Raw genomic sequence first — 27,683 nt, 5'->3', positions numbered from 1 at the left:
TATACTAACTCATGTTAAACGTACATCTATATATATATATATATATATATATATATATATATATATATATATATGTATATATATATATATCATTTGAACTGGTAATGGAAATTACGGGAAAACGGCTGAACGGTTCTAATAAATGACCCCTCATTTTGAAGCTTGGAACTCAAAGTTTTTCAGAAAAATAGTAGTTTTCAGTGAAATGTCAATTTTTCAACATAATTTTCCTATTTTCCAAAATCCATCCGTCGTCAGTTTTAAGAACTAGCTAATTGCATTTCAGAATAAAACAAAACACACACTACAGTAAACAATATTACACGAAGGCCATGATCTGCAAGAATGCTGACATATTTAGAGCTCAAATTAAATTGGTCATTAAAAACTTAACTTACTAAAAATAATTTACAGGTTCGATTCTGTGGTGTGTAATTTTCTGGGTACAGCTGTGTATTGGATATTAAAAACTACAAAACTTAAGGTGGTTTGATGACATTATTACCATTAGAATTGAAATATTATTGTAGTTAATGCCATGATGTGACTATTTTTCATTAATTATACATATTAATGCTATATTGATGATATGAAAGTGAAACGTTTTGGGGTTATATAAGTAGATGTAGAGAATAACTTAAATTAGATCTTGATTTCTATATTTTACTGAGTGGCGGCTGTATAGTATATATAGTATATGTCACTAAAAGCTATAAAACTTACGTAAGATAATAATATTATTAAAAATCAAATATTTTTATAATTATTAATCAAGTGGTCTTGGGTCTTTTTCATATATTTAATGGCGGTGTGGTGTAGATATTTATATGCGTGGTTCTCTTCAGTATTGGCTCGAGAGAGAGTATCTTTCATTATTATGGAAGCAAATAACTTTCAGAATGTCTGGTATTCTTCATTCAAAATAAATCTTAAAAATGTTTATGCTCGACCATGCTGAAATGTACTATTTATACATCTGGTAGCAGTCCTTTAATGCATGTCATTAAAGTACATCTACTCATTAAAGTACAGGTCTTCAGCCAATGATAACTCAGCTTACATGTGTTCAGCCAATGACAAGTCAGCTTTGTACCGTTATAAAACCGCAAGTATCGATTATTCTCGGATATGCGATCGAAAGAGAATTAGCGAAAAGTCACGGAGGCTGGAAATCCAATACTGTCGCAGAAGGTTATGTTCTGTTACTCTAATAATTAGCGTTAATTGTAAATAATATTCAAATAAATTCAATTTGTCATCTCGTTTTTCAATGTCGAATTCAATAATCAAGGTTATAATATTATAATATTATCAAGTTTAACGGGACTACGTCAAGGTCAATGACATTATTGTTCCTCGGAAAAAATCAATACTTTCGCGTCTGCGCACATCTCACAATTCACGACCTAGAACAAGGTCACTTCCGACCTTGTCAGTTACAAATAAAATGTATACATCTGAATACCGGTAATTTCAAGTTAGAAATATGGTCGAGCATAAAAAGTCGTATGAAACTCGCCTATAATGGTAATTAAGAAGCTCGTATGAAAATTATCCATAATCGATTCTTAATTACTATCATTATAGGCTCGTTGCATAATGTACTATTATTTGAACGCCTAATGAACTTAGTTTGCAGCATTTGCTGCGCAAGCCACTAGTTTATATATAAACTTGTTCGATGTTGGCTATGTTATGACTAAGAATGTGACGTTGCACCGTAGCCTGTCTTTCTTGTTAGCTACACTTAGCTAAAAATGTGGTGTTTGAGCGCTTTTTGCAAAAGACAGAAGGAATACAAAACATAATATGGAAAGTTAATTTTTTTCTGCCTCGAGTAACCCACGCAAATATTTCTGTTAGCCTGGGAACATGAATAACATTCTAACGCATTGTTTTTCTTTTTCTTTTCTTTTTATTTAAAAACAAATTTTGAATGCACTACATTAATTACATGTATGATATACTTGTCACTTAGAAACTAACTTTTATCCGTAACCTCCTAACCCAGAAAGACATGCATACACCACTATTTAGATAGTCGCTTTCCGTTGCGCTGGGCCCCCTGTATACCCGGCGGGCTACCAACGTGTGAAACATTGTTTTTACATGCTTTATTATTTTGTCCAGTGCCAGCCGTCCGGTCATAACCAGCGTGTGTGAAACTAGCCTACAGGAAATGACTGTAGGCAGATGATATAATTAAAATAATTATCACTTTTTACGAAGCCCTTGTTTTATCCTGTGAATACATTTGGAAAGGTGGAAGGGGCTGGGATTTTCTGGAGAAGAGGCAAAATATTCTGCAACATTCCTGAGGCGACGTCGTTCATCCCTGGCATTGGCACCTTTATGAGAGAAAATCCGCCGATTATGAGTGAAGGGTTGGCACTACCGCCCTGAGGAGGTGCCAGCCCTTGGAACAAACCCTGCGGAGGAGAGAAGGTCGGAAGGCCTGGGAAAAGCACTCCTGGGGCAGGAGTTTCTGCTCTCATCTTCTGCTCTTCATGTCCCTGCCGGTTGTTCGGGTTGTTTGCAGTAGAATCTGTCTCTGGGTTGCTTTGAACACTCGCTTCAGAACTTAGGCTTGCGTGGCTAGCCTCACTTTCTGGCATGCTCGATGGATCCTTTTCCCCATTGCTGTCGCTCACTTCTGGAGGTTGATTATACGGAGGATTTTCGGAAGCTTTATTGATGTAATCGGTTTGTATTTCACTCTAAACAAAAGTTAAAGCTGATGTGAACATTACATTCAATTTCTTCTAAAGAGTTTGTTTTGTAATTTCTGCTTTCACAAATTTACGCTAAGTAGGCTAAGTAAATATCAGTAACAACATAATGTCAATACGTGAATCCATTTTTGTTATCAGCCACACACCAATACATTCTAAATACGTACACCAGTATCCATCCATTCACCATATATAATTTCATCTACCCATTTATCTACAGACGTGGACATTATTAGACTAAAACTTTTTTTTTGGAAATATAATATAATTCGTCATATCAACTATCAGTATAATTAACAGAGTCTCTGTTGTTATAAATATGATTGTTTACATCTTCTGGTATATTTTTCCAATGGTTAAGTATACTTTTTCTGGCTATGTTGGTACTACTGGTGTTTTAATTATATACTGCAGAAGATATTCTCCCATTGCCTGCAAGAAGACCGGACATGAACGAAATTGAAAATCTGTGATCTATACTGAAGAAGAAAATGAACAAAAAGAGGCTTACAACAAAACATGGACTCATTTAAGCACTGTCTGATATCTGGCTAAATGATGCTGATATTCAAAGAAAGTGTCAAACTTTGGTTTCCAGTATCCCTGACAAAATCAACGTGTTAATAAAAAATAAGGGAATGTTCACAAAATATTAGTAATCACCAGACTCAATTTCTGTTCATCATATCTGTCCAAAATACATTTTTGTTCATTATTTCAACCGACAAATACAGCTTCGTTGCACATATAATTAATTTAGTCTAATAATTTGTCCACGTCTGTACACTGTTATCTACTCACTTACCCATTTACACAACCATATATTCACTCAACCATTCACACCAAGTCTTCTACTCATTCATCCATTCAAGTACCCACTCATCAGTTTACAAGCCCATACATTTACCCATTCATCCATTCACACTCCCACTCAAATACTGATTAATCCATTCACACACCCATCCACTCATTCATCCATTCACACACCAACTCATTTACAAGCCACTCGTATACTGACTCATCCATTCACATATCTAATCATCAATAAAATGTACACATTTACTCACGCATCTATTCACACCCCCTTTCATCCAGTCACACACTCAATCAACTACTCATTCATCCATCCAATCAACAACTCATTTACTGACCCATCCATTTTCAAACCCAGTCATATACTGACTCGTCAATTTACACACCCACTTATATACTGACTGAGCCATTTACACACACTCTCACCTACTCACTCATCCATTCACACACTAACTCATCTAATCACTCATCCATTCACATAATCACTCGTCAATTTACACACCGACACATTTACTCACCCTTCCACTTACATGTCCACTCATATAATTTAAAGGCTGGGAGGATTATCGTGCTAACCACCTATACAGTACATCCATTTTGGTCCACCTCTGCTTCGGCATTTGGACGTGAGGTCAGCAACCAGATGGCCGGTCTGGTCCTTAAAGGGCTGTAGCGCCCCGTATTATTTTTATTATTATTAAAGACCCGGAACTCAATTCGATAGGAAGTTGAGTTAACCTCGGGATCGTTCTGAAAGTTTTGGCTTTTCAGTCCGTAGACAGTCATTTTACCAAGTGAGCTAGCGGCCGCCTTTGGTAAGGTACATTGAAATAGCATTTTATAAGAGTCAGTGAATTTCTATAACGCTACTAGGGTTTCTCCTGAACTCTGTTTTGACCTATTTTGAAGTTTCAGTGAACGAATATTTGGCGCAAGTCCCATGATTTGAAATGAGCATAAAGCGGTTTCTTCTTAGTAGTACGTAAATACAGTAATTAACAACAATATCACATCTTTCTGTAAACTAGCTTGTCTTTTCCTTGATTAATTTAATAAAATTTTAACTTACGTTTCCAGAAGGTACTGGAAAGGCCTGGGCAGTATTAGAAGCAGTATCTGAAAATTAAAACATTATGCATGTAGTCAACTCTCTGTAGTCTGGCAACCACTATAATAAAATTAATGCTCACTAAATTAAGACGACTTTCAGCGACTAAAGTATACCAGCAAACAAATTTCTACAGATTCAGATGTGAGGAAACGAGCGAGCAACAAGTATATGCAGATTACAATGTACATTTCATATAATTTGGTTTGGAGTATTTGAAAGGTTTCTACATTCCTTAATAGCTGTTGAAAAACGACTGCTATGACCTTGACCCATCTATAAAATAATGCAACTGAAATCTTATTAAGTATGCCCACTAACACTAAGTCATGTTGTCAAGGTTACTAATTTAATTTTTCCATTATATGAAGTATATAGAAATTTTATTAGTTTCACGCTAACAATATTGTGATATCTTCAGTTGAGATATGCATAAAAGCTTGAAGTGATATTTTGAGACCAAATATTTATTTTTTGCGTAATTTGAAAGCCTATTGTGTCTAATTTCAGGAAATATCTAATTTACAATGATTCTGCCGCTATAATAACAGCAAGAAATATTTAAAGGCCAATCCGCGTACACTCTGGCTGATAATGTAGATCTTTTTTCCCTTTTCCATCAAATTACTTTTTCTACATTTTTTTAAAGTTCCAAAAAAATAAAAATAAAAATACATTTATGTATTCATTCACTCTTTCATTCATCCATTCATTCATTCATTCATTCACTTAATAATAATAATAATATTTATTAATACTATACACTTGAGCTACATTAGGCATTGCAGCCCGAAAGAGCAGAAGCTCGTTTTCGGGCGCAGTTCAGATCAGTTATACAAAATATATCACAAAATTACGAGAGTTCATTGAGCACAATCACATTAATAAATGGTAAAATACATACAGCATGTAATAACAGGGTCTATATACAAATAGAAAATACAGAAGTACATGAATATTAGAGTAACAATTTTAACTCAATTAGCTTAAACAATTAAATAATTAATCTGATTTGTTTCTTAAATCTATGTGTGTTAAGTGTACTTAGCTCAGGGTAAGCTCTAATTAATGTATTATATATTTTGGGTCCAAAATTTCTGCTGTGTTTTAATCCAGCAGTTGTGTGGCATTTGGGAGTATTTAGAAAGAAACTGTAGTTTTGTCTCGTCTGGTATTCATGAGGATCAAATTTAAATTTATTGTGGTTTTTATGGAAGTAAATCAGCAATTTTTGTTTATAAATTTGTTCTAGATTTGATATGCCAAATTCCTGAAAAATTAATTTTGTTGGGTAATCAAAAGGTTTATATAGACAAATTTTGATAATTCTTTTTTGGAGCAGATTTAAAGGACGGAAAGTCAATTTTGCCATTCCTCCCCAACCTAAAATACCATACTGAATTATTGGTTGAAACAGAGCTAAGTACACAGTACGCAGAACATAAACAGGTAAATAAGAGCGTAGAATGGAAAATTTGTGGATTGTTTTACGCAATCTGTTACACAGAAAGGAGATATGCTTGTCCCATTTTAAATGTTGGTCAATAATAATGCCTAAATATTTAACTTGTGAGGATATACTCAAAGCGTTACATGAGCAAGTAGGTAGGTTACAATCATGTATAGTTATACTTATATTATTATTTATTTCTAGTTGCTCAAGGCCATGTGATGTTAATGAAAATGGTATTAATTTTGTTTTAGAAACGTTCAAAGAAAGTAAGTGAGCATCCAGCCATTCTTTAATAATATTAATACCACTGTTAGAATTTTGATAAGTTTCATTCCAACTCGAACCGCTAAATATAACCACAGTATCATCGGCATAAGAATACAGAGTACCAGAATATTTCTCAATGTCAATTTTAAGTAAATCGTTGATATATATTAAAAACAAAACAGGACCTAAAATCGTCCCCTGAGGTACACCTATATCAATGTTACGTGATTTACTAAGGTGATCATTTATTTTAGTTGCTTGAGTTCTGTTACTTAAGTAAGATTTAAATAATTTTAAAGCAATTCCATTAATTCCTAATCTATCCATTTTATTCAAAAGTATACTGTGATTGACCGTATCGAAAGCTTTTTGTAAGTCTACTTATTTACTTATTTACTTACTTACTTATTTATTTATTTATTTATTTATTTATTTATTTATTTATTTATTTACTCGAATAAGAAATATAGATAAAATTACAAATACAAATACAAAAAACACGAATGTAGAAATTCAAAGAGAGGGGACTAAAATACAAGGACATAAAGTAAACAACTATAATTTTACTCAAAATTAATGGATACCAAGTACATTTTTAAACAACCGATTTTTTAGTATTTTCTGGAAGAAACTCAAAATAATTGAAGGGTTCAGAACCATAGTGGGCCAAGCGCCATTTACTAAAACCGTAGAAAACAAGGGTTAAAACGAAGTTATTACCATAATTCAATGGAAACATATAGCAAGTAACATAAAGTATACACATTAAAACTAAATGATATGTCAATCTTCATTAAACTATGGTATTCACTTAACTTTAACCCTTGCTTTCTGCGTTTTTAATAAATAGCGCTTGGCCCACTATGGCTCTGAACCCTTAAATTACGACAGCCACCGATTAATAATGAATCCACTGTGTTCGGATGGCTAAAATTGCAAAAAAAAAAATATATATATGAAGGAAAAAGTCATTGAACTATGTACCTACTAATGAAATGTTGAAACTAAACCTTTTTTTCGGAGAGCATAGACCAATTTTGAATCAAGAGAATACCTCGAGCTTGAAAAGTAGCTCTTAAATTTTGTATAACATTGGCAACCTCATATTTGTGCAAAATAAATGTCTCAACTATGATTTCCATCAAAACAAAAATGAGAAATCGCCTTGAATTTGAAAAATGTGTGTGTATTGGATGCTTAGTCTAGATTTGACATGCTACTTTCTGAAGAAAAAAAAAACAGGCACATTTATAATTTTTTTTTTTTTTTATTTTATGTTCGGCGTTATGTTTCTAAATGCAAAATAAATGTATGTTAGTAAGGCATCTTTGTTTTATTTTGTAAATCATCTCACCTCTTTACACGACCTCCCTAGGAGTCGCGACCCTTACTTTTGGAACCACTGCTCTAAAGTAATCTTGAAAAATCCATGTCAGTAAAAATTATATAAAATTATTATGGCAGCAAAACTTCTCCAACTACAATTTAAATATTACCTAGCATATTATGATGATTTTTTGCATACGTTCATGTAGACTACAGGACGCCTTCGTGGTAATTTTGGTAATTACTTAAAATTGGGGACGATATAGCAAAGAAAACGTATGTATGTATAGCAGAGACGTACTTTCTGACATTTTTCGTATTTATTATGAATGTACGAGCTAGCAAAAAAAAAGTCTCAAATGTGAGAGAAAAAAAGAAGCTGAAACAAAAGTTAGAATAACGTTTGGAGCTTAATTCCAGGCTCATGATATCAGGATAATTGATTACGACTTATAAACAACAGACATAATCCCCTTCAATCTCATGAGGCGCGTCATAAGCCTTGCATCAAATGGCGGAGCTAGATTTAAAGTAATCCGTTTATTGTACAATTCCCTTTCCACGGCGTTTGACGTTCAGAATAATATATCCTCAGACGGTCTGGGAACTCCATATGAACTACAACAAACAATTCGTGATTTTAAAATCCATTGTGATAAGAAGACAAAACTACAGAGGTGTGAAAATTATTAGAATAATCTTAATTTTAAAGGTTTTTTAATAGTTCCTTCACAAATATTAATTGAATTGATGAATATTGGTATATATTACTATACTGATGTAGGATATATTTACTATTAACAATGCCGGAAAGCATTGTTGTACATTGGTATTTTTCTTATTTTACAATTGTTATGGGAATTCAGAAATTATTATATTATATTGGCTGAATTGGAAACTTCAAAAATTTTATGCACAAAACAGATGTATACGTTCATTTGAACCTTCACAACAATGTAAACGCAAAGAACAATTTGTTTAAAGCATTTCTTAATTAATTTTTTATGTTTCCAATTCCGCCAACATAATATAATAATTTCTGAATTCCCATAACAATTGTAAAATAAGAAAAATACTGTGACAGCGACGTGAGATTCGAACTCACGACCAGCGTCCCACAAGAAAGCAGATCCCGCGGAGCACGGAGGGACGGCGCGCGGCGGAGAGTAAGGGGAAAGGGCCTACGCGGCGAGAGAGTGGAGAGGGAGTTTGCGCGCGCATCTTCTGCTTGCCTAGAGAGGCCGAGAAATCCGTCGAAGTGGAAGACTCGCGAATTCGAACTTTCGAGACTACGTCGCTGTGGTTATAAATTACGGACGCGAAGGAACGACAGCAGTTTTTCAGTTGATTAGTCAGCCAGTCAGTGAGAAAGCCAGAGCAAGCAAGCCAGTCTTGTGTACCGGAGTTCGACTCGAGTGTGCGTCCGCAACTGTATCAGCATCCGAAGGCCTGAGTTCAAGTGCAGTGGACCGCAGTTGGAGGGACCTGAGTTCGAGTGCGGTGGACCGCAGTTGGAGGGACCTGAGTTCGAGTACAGTGAACTGTCTCTGAAGGTCTGTGGTTCGAGATACTGTGAACTCGAGTGACTGAGCTAGAAGAACTGTGAACTGAGAACTGATAGTTCTGATTTGTAAATAGTGCTTTGTAAATATTAGTTAAGATTAACAGTTCATTGTTGTTCGTAATAGTCCAAGTAAATTGCCATTGCCGTCAGTGGAGTGCTATAACGAATACTGTGTTGAGTGAAAATTCTATTGTTGACGAGAGCGTTTAAGGTGAATTGTAGAAAGGAATTATTGTTGTGACGAATAAATTACATTGTTGTTGCTAATAAAATTCACAATACCAATGTACAACAATGCTTTCCGGCATTGTTAGTAGTAAATTATATCCTACATCAGTATAGTAATATTATATACCAATATTGATCAGTTCAATGAATATTTGTGAAGGAACTATTAAAAACCTTTAAAATTAAGATTATTCTAATGATTTTCACACCTCTGTATACTGCGGAAGTTAAAACAATAATATGTAAACAAAAACATACAATTATTTACTCACACAGATTTGATCACCTAACATATTTTTCCAAACTAAATAACAGACTGAACTTAAGCTAAATAAATAGACCGCATTACATTACATGATGTTAGAAGAGATCGTAGCTGATAAAATGTATATATTTTATTTTTCTTAAGAAGACTGAGTAATATGAGCGTATGGGTGTTCTATATACAGTAAGTGAAGAAATTTTGATATAATTCTTAAACTTTAGAATCTCCTTTCTTTAAATATATCTAAATCAACTTTAGTTCCTTTTTCGTTAACAGCTGCCAGTGTTCAAAATTTAAAATTTAGCGATGAATATAGACTAATAATACACAGTGAAAATTGTTTAGATCCAAAAAGTTGTAAATGTCCATCAATTGAAAGAAGCCACTTATGTCAAATATGTGGGTATCATTATTGATCAGAATTTAAAATGGCCTCATCACATTACTTATCTTTGTAAGAGGCTTCGTAAAACAATTTATAAATTCGTTAATCTTCGATGCTACTTACCCATTAGAGTTCTACGAAATGTTTATTTGGCCATTATTCAGTCTATCATTCAATATGGTATAATTGTTTGGGGTGGAAGTACAAAAATTAATCTTAGTCCGTTAAATTTACTACAAAAACGAATAATTAAAATTTGTTTGAAGAAACGTTTCGATTATCCAACTAAATTAATTTATTCTGAATTTAATGTATTTAATATTGAACAAATTTATAAGTATACGCTGTTAAAATTTTATCATAAAAATCGTAATAAGTTTGTATTACAGACACATAATTATGACACAAGACGAAATATTAATTCAACATTAGTAGAACCTAAATGTCTCATATCTGCTGGTCTAAAGCATAGCATTAATTTTGGCCCTCGGTTATACAATGCTTTAACTAAATTACACCCAGAACTTCTAACATGTAACCCACTAACATATAACAAGAAAATTAGAAACGTGTTAATATCTTCAATTTGATTAAATAAATTTATAGCCTATGTGTATGAATTAATCAACCTAGGCCTATATTATATTTGTATTCTATAATTCTGAAATATATAGTCCTACTTTTCACGTGCGATATTATTCTTCTCTAGTGTTAATATTATATTATATAATTCCATTGCCGCTGTAATTTAAATTGTAATTTCAATTTTAGTTCCTATTTTATTTTACTTATTTATTTTTATTATTATTTTCTTATTTTCTATATTTCTCTTATATTAATATTGTATTATATAATTTCTGTAACTGTAATTTTAATTCTATTTCCTATTTTATTTTATTTTATATTCTCTTATAGGCTTATTAATATTATATCTGAACTGCGACCGAACACGAGCTCTGCTCATTCGGTCTCAAATTTTGTTAATACTACTGTATCTCCTTTTTTATATTGTTTGTATTATTTTATTTCTATTTCTCTTGTTTGTTTGTAATTATATTCTTTATTCCGTATATTTAAATTTAAATAAATAAATAAATAAATATCAATTTAAAATTTTTACAGCATACACTCAATATTTGCTGGTATATATTGTTTAGATTATCTTTCTGCCTCATATACTAGATTTTATAAAAATATTTAAACCTGAAAACATTAAGGGGTTAGGTACAGCTTACAGCAGTAGCATTTTAGAAATATTCAACACTTTTTCTTCCATTACTGTATCTTGTACAATAATGAAAATTGGTACGTGTAAAACACTGTCCTTCTGCTATATGAAAAAAAATTTACGATTTAAAAAAATGATTTACATTGTTTTTTTCAAAATTCAGTTCACTGTGCAGTGATGAAGCGTTTCCTACATAACTCAAAAACTATCCAACATCCTGTGATGCAAGACACTTCTCTACCTTTGATAGATTGTCTGATAAAATTAAATTCATTTTACGAAATGGTCAATATCAGTATTTTCTTCTAACACAAAATAAAAAAATGTTATTTATTAAGGAATATAGTTGAAAGAGCATGATATTGTAAACATGAGTTTCAGCAATAAAATAAGAGAGCATGAAAAAGATAACAAGCTTATGAATTATGACAGAAACGCTTCATCACTGCACAGTGAACTGCCAACATTTTGAATTTTGGAAAAAAAATATATATATAAATAATTTTTTTAAATCGTAAAAGTATTTTTTTCATATAGCAGAAAGACAGTATTTTACACATACCAATTTTTATTATTTTACAAGGTACAGTAATGGAGGAAAAAGTGTCGAATATTTCCAAAAAATTTACTGCTGTAAGCTGTACCTAACCCCTCAATTAAAGTTAAAACCTTGGGTACTTATGGAACTTTTTTCTCAGAAACTACTGGAGCTAATAGGCTGAAATTTAGTATACTCCTATTTCATATGGTAGTGAAGAAGCATGGCTATTTTCACATAGTTATCAAAATTATTATGGATTTACAGCCAGAAAAGTATAAAAAATATGACAAATTTTAAATAATTTTTCAGGACGGAAAATAATGTTTTTTTTCTATTGAATTAATATTCATACTGCGAAGAAAATGCCAGCAAATATAGTCAACTGCATTGAAAATATGCTTGAATTTTTAGAAACCTGTAATGCAAAGGGTTTCTGAGAAAAATGTTCCTAAAATACCTATGTTTCTAACTTAATTTTAATCAGTATCTTTCAGGTTTAAAATTTTTATAAAATCAAGTATATGAGGTACAAAGATAATTTAAGAACCAAAATATATCTGTAAGTATTGTATGTATGCTGTAAAAATTTGTAAATTGATGGATTCAAATGCTGAAGAGTAACAGCAAAATTTCTTCACTCATACACAAGAGACTCACGCTCAGACTATCCACCCTGAATTCAGTGCAAAGATAAATCTGTATGCGTTTCCCAGTACAAATTTCAGTCCATTATAATGTCTAAAAATCTAATCTATTCACATGTAAGAATTTCAGGACATAAGCAAGGACGAATATTTGAGCGATTTCCGGCACGTAAAATTATTTTGGAATAATTTTCACTTGAGGAAAATCCTGTTTTACTTAAAGGAAAAAGTATGACGTCTATTTTGTTAATACTGAGAAGCAGAAGGTTTGCATCTAACAATTTTTAAGAATCTTATCTCTCGTATTTTCATTTAATTATGCTGTTGGCTAGTTCTCAGTTTTTACCACTATACATAAAAACAGAATCATCTGCGAAAAAGTAAATATTTCCTTTAATTTTACTTGGATTTATTAATAATAAATCATATGTAATAAACAACAGGCTTCCTAAGACAAGTTCCTTGAGGAACGCCAGTATTAACAATTTAAATTGCATTATTTTAGATCACATCATATTAGGTTAAGTTGTAGTAAGTTGTAGTTAATAAACAACAAAGGTCCTAAGACAGTTCCTTAAGGAACGCCAGTATCAACAATTTCAATTATATTATGTTAGATCACATTATATTAGGCGAAGTCAGCGGTGGCGAAAACGTAACCGTGCACCGAGCCACTGTGTAACCTGCAACGTGCATAGCACCATGGAGGGAGGCGGACACCCGAAGGGGAAGTGAAGTAACTGTCTGACTTATTAACGGATTTTCATTTTCCTTACGTCAAGCACTAAAATATAATTTTATACAGTGCAAGAGCAGAAACTAATGTTTAGTACGTGTAACGAAGAAAGAAATGAACAATAAATGAACAATATCACAACCTAAAATTAACTGTATTCAGAATGTCTCTGCGACAGAGTTTCAAAATCAGGAATGATGTCACTTACTGCCAGTCATAGTTGATCACGAAGGTATTCGTCTGTCAATCGTCATCTAAATTTGGTTTTTACTATTTGAATTGTTGAAAATAATTTGTCACAAACGTAAGTTGTAGCTAACATGGCTTCAAGAGAGCAAGCGAAAGAACGAAGCTTCGGATATTTATTTTTTGGTAAAGATTTGAAAGTTCAACATTTGTATAGTCCTTACATCTAGCTTTCATTTGACATCACATAGTATATCAGTGAGTTCAAATTGAAGAGCTAACCGCATTATTCGTACATCTGCTGAAAAAGGGTTGACGCACAGAGATGATAATGATGATGACGATGATGATGATGATGACGACAACAACAATAACACAACCATTTAATGTTTCATCAGTAACATGTAGTATAATGCCGTTTTATGTTATACAACCATTTTCCTCGTGATACTTGTGAACAAATCATACATTTAATATTCTCATCATATTGACAGCAAAAAAATGCGTCCCCCCATCCTATTTGGAACTTTCGTACATGGTTTCGAGAGAGACATATGCCACTCGCAGGTCAGAGACAAATACAAATGGAACGGAGTTTGACTCCAGTGAGTGAGAAGGTGGGGGTTGGCGGAGGATAGAAGCAAGCGAATCACTGCGAGCCACAATGTCTTGAGGAACGCCAGTATTAGGGGAGAGTCGGGTAGTATCGGACATCGGGTAATATCGGACAGTGAGTTTCTTTCATCTGCCATACGATGATAGTACCTGATTGACATGGTTACGTTTCTGTGATGTCGCATAGAGAAACGTAACCATATCATTGAGGTACTACCATATGGTGGTAGATGAAAAAAACGCACTGTCCGATACTACCCGACTCTCCCCTAACAATTTAAATTACATTATGTTAGATCACATCATATTAAGTTAAGTTGTAGTAAGTTGTAGTTAATAAATAACAAAGGTCCTAAGACAGTTCCTTAAGGAACGCCAGTATCAACAATTTCAATTATATTATGTTAGATCACATCATATTAGGCTAAGTTGTAGTAAGTTGTAGTTAAGCTAGGTTAGATTATTAGGTATGTTAGATTACATCAGGTTAGATGAGGTTAGATTTGATTAGTTTAGAATGGATTAGATGAGATGAGATTATATTACATTAGATTATATTTGGTGCTAGTAGTTGTGATAATTGTGGTGGTCGTAGTAATTCTGATGCAGTACACATTTTTTTTAACAAGCTAGAAATTCCACTTCACACATCATCTCTGTATTCTTCATCTTTCACTGTTGCTACCTCTCGTCAATGGAACTCTCTGCCGCCTGAAGTCAAGGGCTGCCGGACATTGAAATCTTTCAAATCCAAGTTAGAAAATCATCTTATGACGAGTTGCCAAACTAACTTACTATTATGACAAGTGTTGTATTGCATGTTTCCACGTATTCACATTTTTTTTATGTTCTAGTGATATTTAACTTATTTTATATTTTTGTTTTCATATTTTCCAATAATGGTATATCTCTAATGTGATAAGTTGAGCTATATATAATCATAATTTTCCTTACTGTGTGTACTTAAAAATATTGTATTCATTGTATGCTTTGTACTGCACTATTTTATTACTACTATTAGTATTATTATTATTATTATTATTATTATTATTATTATTATGATTATTATTATTATTAGGCCTGTTATTATTATCGTTATTATTATCATTATTATTATTACTCTTCTTATTTATTACTATTATTATTATTATTATTATTATCAATAATTGTCTTTTTTTATACTTTGTATGCCTTATTTATTTTTGACCTGCTGTTCACATTTTATTATGCTTTTTTCTTTCTTTCTTTCTTTCTCTATGTTATATTTATGTCTGATTTCTTCTTACTTGTTGTTTACATTTTATTATTATTATCTTATTCAGTTTTATGTGTAAAATTGTAGTGTACTTTGTAAATTTGTAGTGCTTTAGTAATGCAGATTTTACTCCTGGTTGAGTGTTAGAAAAGGCCGTATGGCCTTAACTCTGCCAGGTTAAATAAATTATTATTATTATTATTATTATTATTATTATTATTATTATTATTATTATTATTATAGTTCTTCTTGATAGCTCTCCGCCGCCTGATATTCGTACTGCAATGTGAAATGAACAGGCAGAGGAATTTGAGGCTTGCATAAGCTTTTAACGTGACACTATAATAAAATTTAAGCAGCCTCAAATTGAGCAGACTGTAGCGATCGATGTGTGTGTGCAACATGCGCGGAGGTCACACTGATCAAGGTGTATTGAGCGCCGCCTAACTTCCTAACTGCGACAGCGTAAACACTTGGGAAGTAAGGCGCTGTAAATCAGAGGGGCATGTGTTAGTAACTCCTACTACTTGATGAGGTGTTTATGCATGTTTTTACTTATGTATAGCGTCGGGGGTGGAAGAAAGTTTAAAACAACTGTGTGAATAAACTTGGAGAAAGTTTTTAATTGTGTTTCCAGCGAATAACACGTGAGACATGAAACATTATAAGACTTTGTTACTCCTTCCTCTCGCGCGGCGCCATGTTTCTCCAGCAACACATTAACAAGAGAAACACGCCATCAGCGATTTCAATGCATTATATTTGTTCTTAACTCCAATCTTCGTAATACGAAAATAAGATGGGAATTGTTACACATCCGAGCGAAAACTTAACTCCGAAGTAATCTTTGCTATATTCCAACCCCGGGCCATAAGCTTGAAACGGTGGAACCAAAAAGGCCGTCTAATTACCCATAGTTCATCTTTTTTTTCGGTGTGTTTATTAACTGTTTTGTTCATATTATTACGATTACAAATTTGTTCGTGTTGTTGTGAATATTTCTAAGTGTAGTCAAGTTCAGCAGGAGTTATTTTTTTTATAAATAAGCTAATATTCTGTTCGGCTCAACTGTAGAATATGTCCGTTGATATGCCCCCCTATGCTTTAACATATGAAGGAATGCCAACATCCTTCTTGATAAGAGAAATAATGTGGAAATGAAGTGTTCAGTCCATGTCACAACCATAACATTTTTAATAAATATATACTGGGTGTTCAGTTCAAAATGTGTCTTGGCTCGCTGTATGCCGTCATGTGGCTAGCTGATGAGCCTAGAGAACTCAATCTTCCTACACTTTCGCAGTTCAGGTGTATAATCTAAGAGGCAGAGAAGTTGGCTAGCAAGTACGGCGTTCATTCTGAAGAGTACGTACCGATACGTACGGTAACGCCGATAGTGGCAGGAATGTGAACTGTTTGGAAATACGTACTGTCGGGATATGGGGAGAGGGTTAAGACGATTACTTACGTATTTGTTAACATTAACTTCGACGGTCAACATGAACACGGAGCATTTGATTTGTGTTGTGGAATGTTACCGTACGCAACCGATGATAACAAATACCCTGCGTACGACTTGCCGGCGCAAAACACAGTGCGAAAGAGGTTATGGTAGCACACAGACTGTACAGACCGCCATCTGTTGCTACGACGTTCAAGTTATACCGTACACGTTCTCAAGTTCAGATTGAAGAACGCCTTAAATAATAGGCAACTTCTCTAACATATAAGTTGAAACTCGCTTCAAATCGGTGACCCAACAACAGTGACGTCATGACACACTTTGAAATGAACACCCAGTAGTGAAACATACATTGATATAATAATCTGCTAGTAACCTTCAGATCCATTCTAATCCTTTTACGTATGACCAAAATTTAATATTTGGCAATTGGCGGTATTTCGCGGTGGATTATGGGGCGTAAAAAGGTGTAGTTTGACGTCATATCCGTCGCACTGATTTCAAGCATATTTGGATTGAAGTACTCCCTCCTTTCTTTTTATCCTCTCAGCTATATACCAACATTTTACTTTATTACTTCACTAAGTATAACATTTAAGACTTTCTTTAAGTTTGCTGTCTTTAATTTATTAATTTATTTTTATTGCTAGTAAGTTTTAAATGAATACAAGTTAATAAATGCAATGAAAGATAAACTAGCCCACTCCTGAATGAGTAAGACTCGTGCTCAGGAGAGGATTCCAATACACACAAAAATAAAATTGAAGTTGAGAGTGAATACAGATTAAAAAGTGTTTAATATGTCTAAACCCAAACTATGAATCCAATACAAATTTTTTTATTTTATTTTTTTTATTAATTTGGAAAGGATTCGTGGTTGAAATATTATTGGAATAAAATTTGTTTAATAATCTGGGACCTTGACTCATGCTATGATAAAAAGCTGCATTGGTTTTACATTTCGGTTCAGACAAACGCAGAGAATTCATATTTTTAGTTCTATATTTATGTATATACCTTTCAAAGTTATTAAAATTTCTATGAACATATTTTAATAAAATAAAATAATACATTTGTTTAATGTTGAAAACTTTGAAATGTTTAAACAACAATTCAGTTGGGTAATCTTCCTGCTTTTTTTTAAACAAATTTTTAATACTTTTTTCTGTAGTAAAATTAACGGATAAAGGTTGGATTTATTAGTTCCACCCCAACCTATAATACCATACATAAATATAGACTGAAATAATGCTAAATAAATTACACGTAAACAGTTAATTGACAAAATATTTCTTAGAATAACAAAGTAACATAATGTTTTACGTAATTTATTACAAATATAATGAATATGTTTATTCCATTTTAAATTATTATCAATAATTATACCTAAGTATTTAACCTCATTAACTTCATTAATAACTGAACAATTGCAATTTATATCTGAACAATCAGAGTTGTACATTTTAATTTGTAGTATAGATGAAATTGGTTTATTAACTTTATTATTGAAAGAAAATGGGATAGCTATTGTTTTATCTTTATTAATTACAAGTGAATTTAAATCGAACCATTTTTTATTAATTTTAAGCCGCAATTTGCATTATAATAAGCATCAGTCCAAGTTTTTCTACTAAAAGTAAAACAGTATCATCAGCATACGAATATAAATCACCTTCATATTCTTTAAGGTATTTAATTACTTAGCAAATGTCGTCGTGATTCAGAAGATGTTATATTTATTTTTTATTTTTTTTACTATGGCGGATACTTGACTGTTCGTCCTTCACCCATATGAAGCTAGTTGTGTAGACTAATTTACCTACATCTCTTTGTGGTTGTAGCGTAGACAAGCCTCCTATGGCGCACCCTGTACTCTGGCGCTGTGTTGCAACCAACTCGCAGCGCACAGTGGCTTGAATTTAGAGGTTTCTCAGGTTAAGTGAGATATGGTCTACTATGCAATAGGTCCTCTCTACGAAAATGTCCAACGTTTAGAAATGTCCACATAGAAAATTCGTCAATGCAATAAAAAATGTCCTTACCTGAAAAGGTCCACTGTCAGCAAGTCCTCTCCTTAAAAATGTCCTACTTTAGAAAATATCCACATATAAATTCGTCAATTTCCCTAAAATGTCCAACAAGGGAAACTGCAAGGAAAGTGCCGAGGAATTTATTGTCATTTCTATTATGTTATACATATTACATATGTAATACAAAAGATACATGTATTGTTCATCTTGAGGGTCGCTATATACTTTCAAATCGTATGACATCGGTCTAAGAATCGAAACATTTCATTCCTATCTTTGTAATCTTGGTAATTACCGACAATGTTGAAAATTCTGGTTTAATTATTTATATACCGTTTATTTACAAGTTGCCTAATATTTGTATGCCCACCAAGGACCTGGGTTACCAAATGTTCTGTTTCCGATTGCTGTTGTTTGCAAATGGGTAATGAATCGGCAAATGTTAAAGTGATGTGTCTCTACAAGTCGTTGGAATTGAGAGTGGAATTCTTCAACCAGATTATTCGTACGCTGTCTGCCATTAATTACTAATTCATAGACTTTACATGTTTCAGAAGAAAATCTAGGGGGAACTGCTCGCTTTCGCCCTCTTGCCGGATGACCAGTAATATATGTAGGCCCTAATTATTATTACAGTTAGTAACTCATTTTTGTTGAACAGCTTTGTATGTTGGACCTTTTTGTATGGATCTTTCGAATGATGGACTTTTCCGTATGATGTGCTTTATAATATGGTGGACCACATAGATGTTGGGCTTTTTCACTCCATGGACGAATTGTATGTAGGATTTTAATGTTGGACTATTTAGTTTGTGGACATTTTTGTGGACCTTTTGTAATTGGGGACATTTTGTTATGGACCTTATAACCTGGAAGCGTTTCTGACGTTAAATTTACAGGAAAACCGTCAACAATATTGAAACGCTAGAGGGATAAATTATTCTTTATTATTTTTCCTATCGATATATACAAAAATCGTCCCGCGCCGTGGCGTCGCGATCTAAGGCATCCCGCCTAGGACTCGCGTTACAATATGCGCGCTGGTTCGAGTCCTCGTGGCGGAGAAAATTTTCTCATGAAATTTCGGCCAGTGTATGGGACCGGTGCCCACCCAGCATCGTGATGCACTTGGGGAGCTACGATAGGTAGCGAAAATCCGGTTTCGCAAACCAGTTATAACGGTTAGGGGGGGGGATCATTGAGCTAACCTCACAATACCGTCATTCTGGTTGGATGATCGTCCACCTCTACTTCGGCATGTGGACGTGAGGCTAGCAGCCGGCTGGTCGTTCTTAGCCCTGCAAAAGGCTATAGCGCCATGGATATATTTGTTTTACGGACAAAAATCACGATCCTACTGGCAATAATTACCGAATAAGAGCTTGTTAAACATTTGAGAAAAATCATACATTTTCTGGGGGGGGGGGGAAACTATTAACTTTCCACGAATATGGTATTATAGTTTTACATACAACATTACCTATTCGCTTTCCAATCTATCAGTCTATAAATTGCAGTTTTCATCACGAATTTCTTTAAATTAATTTTAATTTTGTAATTATATTTTCCTATTCAACCCGTATCGTTTTTAATGTAGAAGTCAGTAAACAGAAGTTTCTATTACTAACTTTTTTTCAATTATTCTGAACATTACATATTTACTTGTGAGATTTATATCTCTTCTCAATCAATCTGTCTGTAGACTGCCGTTTTTCTCACGAACTTAATAAATATAATAATTTTGAACAAATTAACTGTAATTTTTCAACCGTTAATCTGCAGAATCTAATATTCTTTTTACGAATTAAATCCGTATTATTAATAGGATTGCAATATCCTTTAATGACACAACGAAGTTTACATTGAATAAAGGTCGCACAGGCTTCGAGTTCATGAAGAATTTTGTCTGTAGTACCACAATAATTACCGAGAACGCAAAATCGATTATTTCTCAGCACATTTTCATAACCTTTTCTTTATTTTTGTCTTCGTTTGAGTGCTAAAAATATTCAACGACACCTCTATGACAACAATTTACATTATATAGACCATAATAAATTAGAGATTGATAAAATTTGAATTGCCTTTATAGGATTTTATGCGTATGCAATGGATCTTTAATACTCCTTTCTTTTCAATATTCAGCTATGGCTGCAGTACTGGACAGTGATTTATAGTGCAGGGTTTGTTTAGCAAGTCCTGGTGTGGACATGGCTAATAACAGCGCAGCCGCAATTGAATTGAATCGATGACCATTCAAATCGAACCAGTCGGTTTTTGGTTATTTTTTGCTGTTGACTAACAGTTTCTCGATTAAGGTGGCGCCGATTGATGTTCAGTCGGTAATTTGTCGAGACGTTATTGCGTATACTATGTGCAGCGTCCTCAGTACGGCACGTACCGAAATAAACTAAACTAATATTAACCGTCTCTCTCTATGGCTGTTAACTACGTCATATCACTTCCTATTTCTTTAGTTGGTTATTTAACGACGCTGTATCAACTACTGGGTTATTTAGCATCGATGAGATTGGTGATAGCGACATGAGGCCGAGGATTCGCCATAGATTATCTGACATTCACCTTACGGTCGGGGAAAACCTCGGAAAAAACCCAATCAGGTAATCAGCCCAAGCGGAAATCGAACCCACGCCCGAGCGCAACTCCGAATCGGCAGACAAGCGCCTCAGTCGATTGAGCTAAGTCGGTAGTTATCAGTTCCTATTCGCAATGTACTTTTTGATACGTAACAATAGAAGTGACCCAATTTGTTGTATGTTTGTAAAAAAATGTTATGTTTTATTTAACGACGCTCGCAACTGCAGAGGTTATATCAGCGCCGCCGGATGTGCCGGAATTTTGTCCCGCAGGAGTTCTTTTACATGCCAGTAAATCTACTGACATGAGCCTGTCGCATTTAAGCACAATTAAATGCCATTGACCTAGCCCGGGATCGAACCCGCAACCTTGGGCATAGAAGGCCAGCGCTATACCAACTCGCCAACCAGGTCGACTTAGGTATGCATGTATGTATGTATGTATGTATGTATGTATGTATGTATGTATGTATGTACGTATGTATGTATGTATGTATGTATGTATTTATGTATGTAACCTATATATTTTTCTTGCATTGTTCTTCTTTTCCGTGTAGTCCTCTTTTTTCTTGTGTTACCCTGTTTCCGCTTTATTTCCTTGAAGTCTCCTCGTTCTTCTCGTGTTCCCCTTGTTTTTCTTGTATTTCCCCTATTTTCTTTGTATTCCCCTTGTTTTTCTTGCATTCCCTTTATTCTTAATTCCCTTATATTTGTATTTCATTCTCCTGGTGTTCTCCTAGTTTCATTGTTTACAACACCCACACGTAGTTCTATGTAAATATATACAATAGGGTAAACTAGGGTCCGTTGGACAGTCGGGCATGTTGGACACTCTGTACTTTAACGTGTTACCTCGCCACTTGTGGGCACCACATTTTGCTAGAAATCAATGACGGAAGTAGCCCCACTCGTAGCTACTTCCGTCATTGACTTATAGCAAAATGTGGTGCCCACAAGTGGCGAGGTAACACGTTAAAGTACAGAGTGCCCAACATGCCCGAATGTCCAACAGACCCTAGTTTACTCTATAATAAATCTGTGCACATGTTGATTTTTCAGTATTATTATTATTATTATTATTATTATTATTATTATTATTATTATTATTATTATTATTATTATTATTATTATTTTACTTGGCAGAGAGAAAGATTTCTGCACATATACATTTTTCATTAAGTCTATTGGATCATTTCTTTGAACTATAAAACAGAAAATAAATAGATCTTATTATCATATTGTGACAGCGACGTGAGAATCGAACTCACGACCAGCGTCCCGCATGAAAGCAGATCGCACAGGCTCCACGGAACATTGAGTGACGTCGCGCGGTGGAGAGAAGAGAGAGGGTGTATTACGTCACGCGACGAGTTTGCGCGCGCATCTGGTGCTGGTAGAGAGGAGAGGGCCCTGGATTTCTCTGGAATGCCATCTCTAGAGACGGGTGGAACCTTCGAGGTTACGTCGCTGTGGTTATAAATTACGGTCGCGAAGGAACGACGGCAGTTTCAGAGTTTTCAGTTATTCAGTCAGTGAGAAAGCCAGAGCAAGCAAGCCAGCCGGAGTTCGACTCGAGTGTGCGTCCGCATCTGCGTCAGCATCCGAAGGCCTGAGTTCGAGTGCAGTGGACCGCAGTTGGAGGGACCTGAGTTCGAGTGCAGTGGACCGCAGTTGGAGGGACCCGAGTTCGAGTACAGTGAACTGTCTCTGAAGGTCTGTGGTTCGAGATACTGTGAACTCGAGTGACTGAGATAGAAGAACTGTGAACTGAGAACTGGTAGTTCTGATTTGTAAATAGTGCTTTGTAAATATTAGTTAAGATTAACAGTTCATTGTTGTGCGTAATAGTCCAAGTAAATTGTCATTGTCGTCGGTGGAGTGTTATAACGAATACTGTGTTGAGTGAAGATCCAATTGTTGACGAGAGCGTTTAAGGTGAATTGTAGAAAGGAATTATTGTTGTGACGAATAAATTACATTGTTGTTACTAATAAAATTTACAATATTCTGATTATGACATAACATTGTCTTCACATTAATTAAAATTATGCCGGTTCTCTTACCTTGAAAAAGGTTCAGTGCCAGTAACCAAATATGCAGTCTAAGAAACATCTTCAAATTGACCTAGAAAATGTAAGACAATTATTATTAATGTTTATAAATGCATATAAACAACATGTTATTTTCAACCCTTTTTTCTTTCTATTTCCTATTTGATACAGTATTAAATGTTCCCCTTTCGGGAAATTTAGCTTTATAATCTACACAGATAAGAGTATTGCGGACGACAAATCACATAAATTTTGCACCGCAAAACGAATTAGAATTCTGACGGAACGGAATACAATTCGTACTGAAGAAAGAATTTCGTATCGTTGATCTAATATCAATGCTTCATCCACGTACTGACTACAGTCGCCTATGTAGAAGAGTTGGCAGGATGTTGGTTTACGACGATCGCAGTTAGGAGCTGAAATCCTGGATATAACGCAGTTATACAATATTTGTGAAAGCTAATGTCTAAATTTAATTTCTCTTTATCTTTTTATGTTTGTTAATTCGGGATCCCAGTGGTCAACCTCACTTGAGGACGGATGATTTTAAATAAATCTCAGTAGTCTGATAATAATTTGTTCATATAAATTGTGTTAACTTTCGCTAATGGTTTTATAAATATTTTATCTATAGTAATCTCAGGCCTCGAGTGACATTTATTAAGACTATTTCGTGAATAAAATAAAAATGTAAGTAATATATCCCTAAAATTCGCTCACTAAATGTTAATAATTATATTTTTATGAACACTTAACCTATTCAGACATTGTGAAGTCGAAATAGATTAATAACTATTGCTGCAACAAAGATATTGAATGTTATTCAGTAATGCCAATTGAGAAAAGCAAAATACAGGTTTTAAAATGTTAATTATATGTACTGCGCTTTTCTCTTGTTATTATAACAGAAATACGTTTTCTTTATCTGCTGAAATCACAATTTAATTTAAACATTTTATAGTATAATTACAAATAACCTGATTAATACATTAATTAAATGAACAATTGTTATGAAGGAGTGTCATTATCTTTAGATACAATGGACATGGAATTATAAGATGAAGATGTAAATGTGGAAGTAGGATTTCGCACTTTATTTAGTAGAATAGATTCATGTTCACCAGTTTACGGGGAAACAGATGGCAGCACTGACTATACAAAGGAACGATCTTGCGATAAATTGATAGTGATAAATCGAGTTGCAGAAATTATCGCGATGTATGACTATGATTGGTTGGAATTCAAAATTTCATTACACTTCGTTGGCCGAAAATGGAATGACGTCATATAAACGAAATAGTGAACCTAATTCCTGCTATTATTATTATTATTATTATTATTATTATTATTATTATTATTATTATTATTAATTGGTATTACTATTTCTTTTATTATTTATAGTCACTAATATTCTAGTATTGTAGTGATTTATTTACATTAAAACGATACATTAAGAAACTATTATATACTACATAAAACAGAAATACAAATTAAGGAATTTACCCCCGTTTGAGAAACGTTCGTAGTAGAGAGTAAACCTCACTGTAGATAAGCAGAAAGAAGAAGACAAAATAAACAAATTAATATAAGCAATAAAATTGCACAGATTACAAAAACAAGAGCCTATATGATAAAGAACAATCACAATTGAAAACGTTTATAACCAATATTCACAAGTATAATAATATAAGACTAATATTTAACAATTAATTATATAATCCTATGTTAAGTTCTCTTAATATATATATATATATATATATATATATATATTAATTTCAGTTTAAATTTTAATCATACTTATGTTAGCTAAAACAGGGTACGGAAAATTAACTTCTTGTATAGTTTTAAGCCATAGTTGAAGCCATGTTTCATACCAGCAGCCATTGGACTTTTGTATTCTGCAAAATGAAATAATATGTTTCTTCTCGTATTATAATTATGCCAATATTTCTCATAATTTTTAATGTCTGTGTAAAATTTATGTAGGCTAAATCCTAACTTTTGCTCTCTATTGGACTGTACCCGAGCACGAGCAGATGTTCATTTCGTGTAACTTTAGCCTGAATCACACCATTCAAATGAAATGTTTAAACAGAAGCAAAAGGATGCAAGTGATATTTCTAATAACATGAGTTAAGTGCATCCAGGTAAGTTAAAGCGTCTTAAATTTTAGTGGAAAAGGTATATCTCTTAACCACATAGCACATTAAAATTTAAATTAAAATTTTCACCGAATTTACGAAAGCTTAAATACTTTCAACCTCATTTTCTCAAAAGTAAATTAAGTGTACTTACATCCCTTCGCTTCTGACTCTCAAAAAATTTGAATTTCGATTTAAATGCATACATACAAATTGTATTTTTTCCTGTTAACTTAAAAAAGTGTTGTACGAGTATACTGGTATAGGCCGTAATAAATATACTGATATCACAGTCTACTATATACAGTCGCGAAGCTCAATATGTAGTAAAAATGCAAACATGGGTAGTTGCCCAGCACTAGGATCGCTACTATCGCCTCATCATCGCAGATCTCTCTCCTAGTAGACGACAAAATATGTTACACTTTCGTTGTGTTCTTTTGGAAAAATTAACACCTTCCTTCCATTATTGAAATATTAAATGCATAAAGTTAATTTATTATTTTAATTAAGTATATTAAATTCCACCATAAACTCGAAGATACCTGCAAGAAATAGGTTAATATTATTTTTGTTTGTGCAAAACGAACTGAAATTTAGTATAATCGCTTCACTCATTCAAGATTATAGCGATAATTAACTATGAAACCAATAAATAGAAATTTTCATTTCCCTTTACAACAATAATAATGGAAATATGAATTAATGGAGTAACTTACGTGTACCGGTACTTGTAGTGTAGGCTTACGTAGTTAACAAAGTGGGATGAGGTTAAGCAATAATAATCACACCAGAATTGGAAATAAAACGTGATCAATAAATTTTATTGTAACAAACTTTTTCTACGTCTCTAGTAAAGTAACAAATAAAAATAACAACAAAATTAACAGCTATAATTAAAACATATCCTTTGAAAAAAGAAGTAGGCCTAAGCAATAATAATCCCACCAGAATTGAAAATAAAACGTGATCAATAAATTTCATTAAAACAAACTTAATTTTTCTACAAGCATCAATGTGAAATACGCAACGAGCTAGCACTCGATGGAAATACGACACAGTCCAAAGTCGACCGTGGACAGTCTATTGTTTCTAGTTGCTAACCGCTTGGAGCGCTTTATCACGAGATTTGCAAAAAATCACCTCAAGCTTCGCGACTGTATATAGTAGACTGTGCTGATATCTCTATATAAACTCTTACCTTTGACATAATATGCGAAGTAGAGTAATTTTATGATTGAAAGACATGTGCTGTCCTGGTGACTAAGAAAATATATGTGTTTTCTATCGGGTACGGATTATTTATATGATATGTCATAAGCAAGCTATTGTCTTCCTTTTACTTTGATAAATGCGGCATGCGTTTCATTGTTAACACACGTTTTACATTGTGCGAATGTACTCATAATTCATACCTTAGATTGCGTACCCGCATGTTCCTACATACCGCAGTACGTATCTCATACAAATATGTGCGCGTGTGGCTTTCACATTCTAACACCTGCTGTTCACGGCAAATTATTCAAGACTCGTTCTTCGAAATATTGCCGTATTCTATTGTACTTCGAAAAATGTAGATTACAGTTTCTTAGTACTCTCGAAAGTGACTTAACAGTCGTAAACATAACTGATTTTATTCATTAACACAAGTTTCATTTTCATACTAGCCGTACCCGTGCGCTCCGCTGCACCTGTTATAAATAAATATAAAGTAATTACATAATTAAAATAGGACGTTTGATCCAGGAAACATTCGTGTTTGATAGAAGGATAAATCGTTTAATATGTTACTTAATTTAAATTGTATTTAAATAATTAAAATGCATTGGAGATTTATCCTTCGAAGAGGTGGAAAAATTCAAATATCTTGGAGCAACAATAACAAATATAAATGACACTCGGGAGGAAATTAAACGCAGAATAAATATGGGAAATGCGTGTTATTATTCGGTTGAGAAGCTCTTATCATCCAGTCTGCTGTCCAAAAATTTGAAAGTTAGAATTTATAAAACAGTTATATTACCGGTTCTTCTGTATGGTTGTGAAACTTGGA

General features: G+C 33.4%; 1 protein-coding gene across 1 annotated transcript; it reads right to left on the bottom strand.

The window, feature by feature from the left end:
• Positions 1 to 1,327: 1,327 nt before the first annotated feature.
• LOC138691140 (uncharacterized) lies at positions 1,328 to 26,927 on the bottom strand. Its single transcript, XM_069812881.1, has 4 exons — positions 26,832 to 26,927; positions 23,499 to 23,559; positions 4,615 to 4,661; positions 1,328 to 2,717 (listed from the first exon to the last, which is right to left on the bottom strand). The coding sequence occupies exons 1-4, from the start codon at positions 26,838 to 26,840 to the stop codon at positions 2,238 to 2,240; spliced, it is 597 nt and encodes a 198-aa protein (XP_069668982.1). The 5' UTR covers positions 26,841 to 26,927; the 3' UTR covers positions 1,328 to 2,237.
• Positions 26,928 to 27,683: the final 756 nt, after the last annotated feature.

This window comes from Periplaneta americana, chromosome 16 (assembly GCF_040183065.1).
Source record: "Periplaneta americana isolate PAMFEO1 chromosome 16, P.americana_PAMFEO1_priV1, whole genome shotgun sequence".
NCBI classification, from domain to species: domain Eukaryota; kingdom Metazoa; phylum Arthropoda; class Insecta; order Blattodea; family Blattidae; genus Periplaneta; species Periplaneta americana.
This window is presented reverse-complemented; position numbering and strand designations above follow the sequence as displayed.